This window comes from Salvelinus namaycush, chromosome 40 (assembly GCF_016432855.1).
Source record: "Salvelinus namaycush isolate Seneca chromosome 40, SaNama_1.0, whole genome shotgun sequence".
Lineage (NCBI taxonomy): Eukaryota > Metazoa > Chordata > Actinopteri > Salmoniformes > Salmonidae > Salvelinus > Salvelinus namaycush.
The window spans coordinates 16,350,683-16,360,835 of NC_052346.1; the positions used below are offsets into that span (position 1 = coordinate 16,350,683).

Genomic DNA, 10,153 nt, shown 5'->3' on the forward strand with positions numbered 1-10,153 from the left:
ATCTCACACAAATTATCAATGAACCTACCAGGTACAACTCCAAATCCGTAAACACGGGCACCCTCATAAATGTCATCCTAACTAACTCGCCCTCCAAATACACCTCTGCTGTTTTCAATCAAGATCTCAGCGATCACTGCCTCATTGCCTGCATCCGTAATGGGTCTGCGACCAAACGACCACACCTCATCACTGTCAACCGCTCCCTTAAACACTTCTGCGAGCAGGCCTTTTTAATCGACCTGGCCGGGGTATCCTGGAATGACATTGAACTCATCCCGTCAGTAGATGATGCCTGGCTATTCTTTAAAAGTGCCTTCCTCACCATCTTAAATAAGCATGCCCCATAAAAAAAATGTAAAACTAGGAACAGATATAGTCCTTGGTTCACTCCAGACCTGTCTGCCCTTGACCAGCACAAAAACATCCTGTGGCGTACTGCATTAGCATTGAACAGCCCCCGTGATATGCAACTTTTCAGGGAAGTTAGGAACAAATATACACAGGCAGTTAGGAAAGCTAAGGCTAGCTTTTTCAAACAGAAATGTGCATCCTGTAGTACTCACTCAAAAAAGTTCTGGGACACTGTAAAGTCCATGGAGAATAAGAGCACCTCCTCCCAGCTGCCCACTGCTCTGAGGCTAGGAAACACTGTCACCACTTGATAAATCCACTATAATTGAGAATTTCAATAAGCATTTCTCTACGGCTGGCCATGCTTTCCACCTGGCTACCCCTACCCCGGTCAACTGCTGGGCACCCTCCACAGCAACCCGCCAAAGCCCCCACCATTTCTCCTTTACCCAAATCCAGATAGCTGATGTTCTGAAAGAGCTGTAAAATCTGGACCCCTACAAATCAGCCGGGCTAGACAATCTGGACCCTCTCTTTCTAAAATTATCTGCCGAAATTGTTGCAACCCCTATTACTAGCCTGTTCAACCTCTCTTTCGTATCGTCTGAGATTCCCAAAGATTGGAAAGCTGCCGCAGTCATCCCCCTCTTCAAAGGGGGAGACACTCTAGACCCAAACTACTACAGACCTATATCTATCCTACCCTGTCTTTCTAAGGTCTTCGAAAGCCAAGTTAACAAACAGATTACCGACCATTTCGAATCCCACTGTACCTTCTCCGCTATGCAATCTGGTTTCAGAGCTGGTCATGGGTGCACCTCAGCCACGCTCAAGGTCCTAAACGATATCATAACCGCCATCGATAAAAGACATTACTGTGCAACCGTATTCATCGACCTGGCCAAGGCTTTCGACTCTGTCAATCACCACATTCTTATTGGCAAACTCGACAGCCTTGGTTTCTCAAATGATTGCCTCACCTGGTTTACCAACTACTTCTCTGATAGAGTTCAGTGTGTCAAATCGGAGGGCCTGCTGGTGATTCTCTGATACACCTCTATGCAGATGACACCATTCTGTATACTTCTGGCCCCTCTTTGGACACTGTGTTAACTAACCTCCAGATGAGCTTCAATGCCATACAACTCTCCTTCAGTGGCCACCAACTGCTCTTAAACGCAAGTAAAACTAAATGCATGCTATTCAACCGATCACTGCCCGCACCTGCTCGCCCGTCCAGCATCACTACTCTGGACGGCTCTGACTTAGAATACGTGGACAACTACAAATATCTAGGTGTCTGGTTAGACTGTAAACTCTCCTTCCAGACTCACATTAAGCATCTCCAATCCAAAATTAAATCTAGAATTGGCTTCCTATATCGCAACATAGCATCCTTCACTCATGCTGCCAGACATACCCTCATAAAACTGACCATCCTACCGATCCTCGACTTCGGTGATGTCATCTATAAAATTGCCTCCAACACTCTACTCAACAAACTGGATGCAGTCTATCACAGTGCCATCCGTTTTGTCACCAAAGCCCCATACACTACCCACCATTGCGACCTGTACGCTCTCGTTGGTTGGCCCTCGCTTCATACTCGTCGCCAAACCCACTGGCTGCAGGTTATCTACAAGTCTCTGCTAGGTAAAGCCCCACCTTATCTCAGCTCACTGGTCACCATAGCAGCACCCAGTCGTAGCACACGCTCCAGCAGGTATATCTCACTGGTCACCCCCAAAGCCAATTCCTCCTTTGGTCGTCTTTCCTTCCAGTTCTCTGCTGCCAATGACTGGAACGAACTGCAAAAATCTCTGAAGCTGGAGTCTCATATCTCCCTCACTAGCTTTAAGCACCAGCTGTCAGAGCAGCTCACAGATCACTGCACCTGTACATAGCCCATCTGTAAACAGCCCATCTATCTACCTACCTCATCCCCATACAGTATTTATTGATTTATCTTGCTCCTTTGCACCCCAGTATCTCTACTTGCACATTCATCTTCTGCACATCTACCATTCCAGTGTTTTAATTGCTATATTGTAATTACTTCGCCACCATGGCCTATTTATTGCCTTAACTCCCTTATCTTATCTAATTTCCGCGATGCATACAAAGCCCTCCCCCACCCTGCCTTCGGCAAATCTGACGATGACTCCATTTTGTTGCTCCCAGCCTATAGGCAGAAACTAAAACAGGAAACGCCCGTGCTCAGGTATATACAACGCTGGTCTGACCAATCGGATTCCACGCTTCAAGATTGCTTTGATCACATGGACTGGGATATGTTCCGGATAGCCTCAGACAATAACATTGATGTATACGCTGACTCGGTGAGCGAGTTTATTAGCAAGTGCATCAGAGATGTCGTACCCACTGTGACTATTAAAACCTTTCCTAATCAGAAACCATGGATTGATGGCAGCATTTATGCAAAACTGAAAGCTGCGAACCACCGCTTTTAATCATGTTAAGGCGACTGGAAACATGACCGAATACAAACAGTGCAGCTATTCCCTCCGCAAGGCAATCAAACAAGCAAAGTGTCAGTATAGAGACAAGGTAGAGTCGCAATTCAACGGCTCAAACACGAGACATATGTAGCAGGGTCTACAGTCAATCACGGATTACAAAAAGAAAACCAGCCCCATTGCTCCCAGACAAATTAAACAACTTCTTTGCTCGCTTTGAGGACAATACAGTGCCACTGACACGGCCCGCTACCAAAGCCTGTGGGCTCTCCTCTGTGGCCAACGTAAGTAAAACATTTAAACGTGTTAACCCTCGCAAGGCTGCCGGCCCAGACGGCATCCCTAGCCGCGTCCTCAGAGCATGAGCAGACCAGCTGGCTGGTGTGTTTACGGACATATTCAATCAATCTCTATCCCAGTCTGTTGTACCCACATTCATCAAGATGGCCACCATTGTTCCTGTTCCCAAGAAAGCTAAGGTAACTGAACTAAATGACTATTTCCCCCGTTGCACTCACTTCTGTCATCATGAAGTGCTCTGAGAGACTAGTCAAGGATCATATCACCTCCACCCTACCTGATACCCTAGACCCACTCAAATTTGCTTACTACCCCAATAGGTCCACTGACGATGCAATTGCCATCACACTGCCTTATCCAATCTGGACAAGAGGAATACCTATGTAAGAATGCTGATCATTGACTACAGCTCAGCACGTAACACCATAGTACCCTCCAAACTTGTCAATAAGCTCGAGACCCTGGGTCTCGACCCCGCCCTGTGCAACTGGGTCCTGGACTTTCTGACGGGCCGCCCCCAGGTGGTGAAGGTAGGAAACACATCTCCACCCCGCTGATCCTCAACACTGGGGCCCCACAAGGGTGCGTTCTCAGCCCTCTCCTGTACTCCCTGTTCACCCATGACTGCGTGGCCATGCACGCTTCCAACTCAATCATCAAGTTTGCAGACGACACTACAGTGGTAGGCCTGATTACCAACAACAACGAGACGGCCTCAGGGAGGAGGTGAGGGCCCTCGGAGTGTGGTGTCAGGAAAATAGTGGAGTGGAGTGGAGAAGGTGGAAAGTTTTAAGTTCCTCGGCGTACACATCACGGACAAACTGAAATGGTCCACCCACACAGACAGCGTGGTGAAGAAAGCGCAACAGCGCCTCTTCAACCTCAGGAGGCTGAAGAAATTTGGCTTGTCACCTAAAACACTCACAAACTTTTACAGATGCACAATCGAGAGCATCCTGTCGGGCTGTATCACCGCCTGGTACGGCAACTGCACTGCCCTCAACCGCAAGGCTCTCCAGAGGGTAGTGCGGTCTGCACAACGCATCACCAGGGACAAACTACCTGCTCTCCAGGATACCTACAGCACCCGATGTCACAGGAATGCCAAAAAGATCATCAAGGACAACAACCACCCGAGCCACTGCCTGTTCACCCCGCTATCATCCAGAAGGCGAGGTCAGTACAGGTACATCAAAGCGGGGACCGAGAGACTGAAAAACAGCTTCTATCTCAAGGCCATCAGACTGTTAAACAGCCATCACTAACAGAGAGGCTGCTGCCAACATACAGCCTCAAATAAAGGTATCACTATTCACTTTAAATAACGCCACTTTAATAATGTTTACATATCCTACATTACTCATCTCATATGTATATACTGTATTCTATACCATCTACTGCATCTTGCCTATGCCGCACGGCCATCGCTCATCCATATATTTTATTGTACATATTCTTATTCATCCCTTTACATTTATGTGTATAAGGTAGTTGTTGTGAACTTGTTAGATTACTTAGATATTACTGCATTGTCGGAACTAGAGGCACAAGCATTTCGCTACACTCGCATTAACATCTGCTAACCATGTGTATGTGACCAATAATATTTGATTTGATTTGATATGTAATGGGGAAGTGATAAACAATCAAAGGGCAAACAATTCACACAATGAAACAATGAATGGGCACGGATTGGCGGGAGACAGCGAATTGTATTCTGGAGAGCTGAGTGAATGCATTCTGGAGAGAGACATGCCCCTCCCCTTATTCTTGTTGCAACATAAAAAATGATATTCAAGACACATTATCTTCAAACATATTTTAGATTCTTAAAAATATATATACAGTGGGGCAAAAAAGTATTTAGTCAGCCACCAATTGTGCAAGTTCTCCCACTTAAAAAGATGAGAGAGGCCTGTAATTTTCATCATAGGTACACTTCAACTATGACAGACAAAATGAGAAAAAAAATCCAGAAAATCACATTGTAGGATTTTTAATGAATTTATTTGCAAATTATGGTGGAAAATAAGTATTTGGTCAATAACAAAAGTTTATCTCAATACTTTGTTATATACCCTTTGTTGGCAATGACAGAGGTCAAACGTTTTCTGTAAATCTTCACAAGGTTTTCACACACTGTTGCTGGTATTTTGGCCCATTCCTCCATGCAGATCTCCTCTAGAGCAGTGATGTTTTGGGGCTGTTGCTGGGCAACACGGACTTTCAACTCCCTCCAAAGATTTTCTATGGGGTTGAGATCTGGAGACTGGCTAGGCCACTCCAGGACCTTGAAATGCTTCTTACGAAGCCACTCCTTCGTTGCCCGGGCGGTGTGTTTGGGATCATTGTCATGCTGAAAGACCCAGCCACGTTTCATCTTCAATGCCCTTGCTCATGGAAGGAGGTTTTCACTCAAAATCTCACGATACATGGCCCCATTCATTCTTTCCTTTACACGGATCAGTCGTCCTGGTCCCTTTGCAGAAAAACAGCCCCAAAGCATGATGTTTCCACCCCCATGCTTCACAGTAGGTATGGTGTTCTTTGGATGCAACTCAGCATTCTTTGTCTTCCAAACACGACGAGTTGAGTTTTTACCAAAAAGTTATATTTTGGTTTCATCTGACCATATGACATTCTCCCAATCTTCTTCTGGATCATCCAAATGCTCTCTAGCAAACTTCAGACGGGCCTGGACATGTACTGGCTTAAGCAGGGGGACACGTCTGGCACTGCAGGATTTGAGTCCCTGGCGGCGTAGTGTGTTACTGATGGTAGGCTTTGTTACTTTGGTCCCAGCTCTCTGCAGGTCATTCACTAGGTCCCCCCGTGTGGTTCTGGGATTTTTGCTCACCGTTCTTGTGATCATTTTGACCCCACGGGGTGAGATCTTGCGTGGAGCCCCAGATCGAGGGAGATTATCAGTGGTCTTGTATGTCTTCCATTTCCTAATAATTGCTCCCACAGTTGATTTCTTCAAACCAAGCTGCTTACCTATTGCAGATTCAGTCTTCCCAGCCTGGTGCAGGTCTACAATTTTGTTTCTGGTGTCCTTTGACAGCTCTTTGGTCTTGGCCATAGTGGAGTTTGGAGTGTGACTGTTTGAGGTTGTGGACAGGTGTCTTTTATACTGATAACAAGTTCAAACAGGTGCCATTAATACAGGTAACGAGTGGAGGACAGAGGAGCCTCTTAAAGAAGAAGTTACAGGTCTGTGAGAGCCAGAAATCTTGCTTGTTTGTAGGTGACCAAATACTTATTTTCCACCATAATTTGCAAATAAATTCATAAAAAATCCTACAATGTGATTTTCTGGATTTTTTTCCCTCATTTTGTCTGTCATAGTTGAAGTGTACCTATGATGAAAATTACAGGCCTCTCTCATCTTTTTAAGTGGGAGAACTTGCACAATTGGTGGCTGACTAAATACTTTTTTGCCCCACTGTATTTAACTAGGCAAGTCAGTTAAAACTTCTTAGGGATCAAATCCCGTTAACGGGATCGATTTGACAACATCCGGTGAAATGGCAGAGCGCCAAATTCAAATTAAATTATTAGAAATATTTAACTTTCATAAAATCACAAGTGCAATACATCAAAATACACCTTAACTTCTTGTTAATCCAGCCACCGTGTCAGATTTCAAAAAGGCTTTATGGCGAAAGCAAACCATACGATTATCTGAGGACAGCACCCCACCATACAAACACATGACAATCATATTTCAACCCGCCAGGCGCGACACAAAAGTCAGAAATACCGATATAATTCATGCCTTACCTTTGAAGATCTTCTTCTGTTGGCACTCCAAAATGTCCCATAAACATCACAAATGGTCCTTTTGTTCGATAAACTCTGTCGTTATATCCCCAAAATGTCAATTTATTTGATTCAGAAAAACACCGGTTCCAACTTGCCCAACATGACTACAAATTATCTAAAAGGTTACCTGTAAACTTGGTCCAAACATTTCAAACAACTTTCCTAATCCAACTTTTGGTATTTTAAAACGTAAATAATCGATAAAATTTAAGACGAAATATACTGTGTTCAATAACGGATAAAATAAACGTGGAGAGCCCCAGGTCGCGCGCCCCAAACAAAACAGTCCACTAGGCTCGACACTCGGAAAGGGCTACTTCTTCATTACTCAAAAGAAAAACATCAACCAATTTCTAAAGACTGTTGACATCTAGTGGAAGCCATAGGAACGGCAACCAGATGCCTCAGAAATCTAGATTCCCATAGAAACCCAATTGAAAACACAGTGAACTCAACAATAAAAAAATCCTGGATGGTTTGTCCTCTGGGTTTTGCCTGCCAAATAAGTTCTGTTATACTCACAGACATTATTTTTAACCGTTTTTGAAACTTTAGAGTGTTTTCTATCCAAATCTACCAATTATATGCATATCCTAGCTTCTGGGCCTGAGTAGCAGGCAGTTTACTTTGGGCACGCTTTTCATCCGGACATGAAAATACTGCCCTGTAGCCCAAAGAAATTAAGAACAAATTATTATTTACAATGACAGCCAAAACTCAGTCAGCTAAGACATATTGCCACGCCCGCTGCCCAAATTTTCAGATTTCAAAATAGGCTTAGGCCTATGCAGTTGTGATTTGAAACAATTCACAGCTATTTTTTTTAAAGAAGCTAATGATCTTCTGTGGCTAAGTCATGCTCTCTGGTGAAGTATTTTGAATGTTTCATTTAGGCAGGAGAAATTATATAGGAGTAATTATATAATTTTGGCAAAACAATCATCAATTTACTTTAGGGTAAGACAGCATCCTAACAGTGCACTGTGCACCGCCAACTTTCCTTTCTAATTCGCAAGAGGCTGGAACCAGAGATCTGTATATAATGATGAGATACTCATGTCTCCGCCCTAACAATGGGAGTCATTGTCCTTAAGGCGGGAAGGCAGGCCACAAGCTTATGTCTGCATATTATGCCCATAGGGCTTATTCTGGACTGATTTTGGCGAGAGTGAGCCCTCTTGCTTCACCTGTTCTTCTCTGCTAAAAATGAAGCATCCGAGTGAGCAAAACAGCGCCCCTCTCTCTCTCTTACAATATCTAGGCCATGTATCTGATGCTGTCTGGCCAGAAATAGTATGACATGCCATACTATTTTGGTCCAGACAGCATCAGATACGTTGTCTACACATACTGAGACAGGGGCGCTGTTTCGCTCGCTCGGATGCTTTATCTGAGATTGATGGCTCTTTCTGTCGGTGCACATCTCGGTCAAATAAATGACAAATATTTCAATGTTTTATTTGGAGGGGCAAGAAGGTATGGTGGCCCCCCTAAGGCCCGTCCATATCACCGGTCCTGCCATGATCACGCAGACCCTTCTGTAGGTTTACGCCTTGGTAGGTCAGGACTTAATATTCTATCACTTTCTGAAGTTGGTCATGTGTGTGTAGCTACAAATAATAAGGGTGCGGTCCTTATTTCTCATCGAAACTCACATAGACTTTTAAAAATTTAAAACCATTCAGACTTTCCACGATGAAAATAACTATGAAGAGCGTGTTTAGGCTATTGTCAATAATGTCGCTATAAAAGCTTTTTGTTTCAGAAATGCCATGTTTTTTTTCACTGATGTGAAAAAAAAGGCGGCTGCGCTTGTTCTTGAAGTTGCAATGCATATTGTGTTCATAAGGCACATTGTTACATATCCTACCTATTGTTCATCATAATCAAACATTATGATGTGATAATGTTGTAGGCTACACAGTAAGCACACAAGTAGCCTTACAAATATTAGGTAGACCTAAAGCTACGTTCGACCCTAAGGGTCGGTTCAACTTACCTCCGGAAACCACATTTTGCGCCACATAAAGCCAGAAGCACAATTCGATGAGCGTTAGTTTGGGCATATTTGCTAATTTGTTTGTTTGTTTAGATAATAAATAAAAGTAAGTTAATTTGAGATATGCGAAAACATGGTGTGGTTCATAGTCTAGCCTACGTATGATGTTGTATTTTCTGAGGCTGTGAAAGTGAAAGTAAACTGTGGTTTAGTTCCTCCCTATTCATGACCTCTTGGTGGAAAATAAAATAGTTTAATTTGACTTGTAAATTATGTTTAATAGCTGCCACTAAATAATATTTTATAACAAACACATTACATTATGTTTATATGTTATAATAACTTGAATAAGCATTTTTTCTAACCACGTCTTGAATATTCATTCCTGTAGTCATACTCATACCTGGTCTTTGGCGCCTCCCTATGTGTATAATTGGCTACAACGCACAGAATTAAATATATAGAATTTAGAATTGATAGAATCTCTGCTATAATGTAACAAAACTTGCCAATACTGAAATATTCAAAGGTAAATGAATAACTATAGTTAATTAAATGTTCCTACTGTCCAATGAGTGTAAGAGAGATTTTAATTCAACAGCCTATAGCCATTCGTCCATAGGCCTATATGGCATGCACACTAAAACATTCACAAGATTAAATATTTTCCTCAAAACATATAATGCATGTTTGCAATCTTACTGTATGGATCAATATTTAATTATAATTCACAATATATATTGAACAAAAATATAAACGCAACATGCAACAATGTCAATGATTTTACAGAGTTACAGTTCATATAAGGAAATCAGTCAATTTAAATAAATAAATTAAGCCATAATCTAATGATTTCACATGACTGGGCAGGAGCGCAGCCATGGGTGGGCCTGGAAGGGAGCCAGGCCCAAGTGGGAGCCAGGTGGTCTGCTCTAAAATGACATTGGAGGTGGCTAATGGTAGAGAAATGAACACTCAATTATCTGGCAACAGTTCTGATGGACCTTCCTGCAGTCAGCATGCCAATTGCACGCTCCCTCAAAACTTGAGACATCTGTGGTATTGTGTTGTGTGACAAAACTGCACATTGTAGAGTGACCTTTTATTGTCCCCAACACAAGGTGCACCTGTGTAATGATCATGCTGTTTAATCAGCTTCTTGATATGCCACTCCTGTCAGGTGGATGGATTATCTTGG

The 10,153-nt window shown here is 43.1% G+C and overlaps 1 protein-coding gene across 3 annotated transcripts in view; it reads right to left on the bottom strand.

Annotated features, from left to right (window-relative positions):
* The window catches only part of LOC120033740, a 19,601-nt gene extending 10,456 nt beyond the window's left edge, over positions 1-9,145 (bottom strand). For all 3 annotated transcript variants that reach the window (XM_038980194.1, XM_038980192.1, XM_038980191.1), the window contains exon 1: positions 8,956-9,145. In XM_038980194.1, the coding sequence (XP_038836122.1) occupies positions 8,956-9,022 (67 nt within the window). In that variant the 5' untranslated portion in view covers positions 9,023-9,145. The remainder of the gene's footprint in view (positions 1-8,955) is intronic.
* Between the last annotated feature and the right edge of the window lie 1,008 nt (positions 9,146-10,153).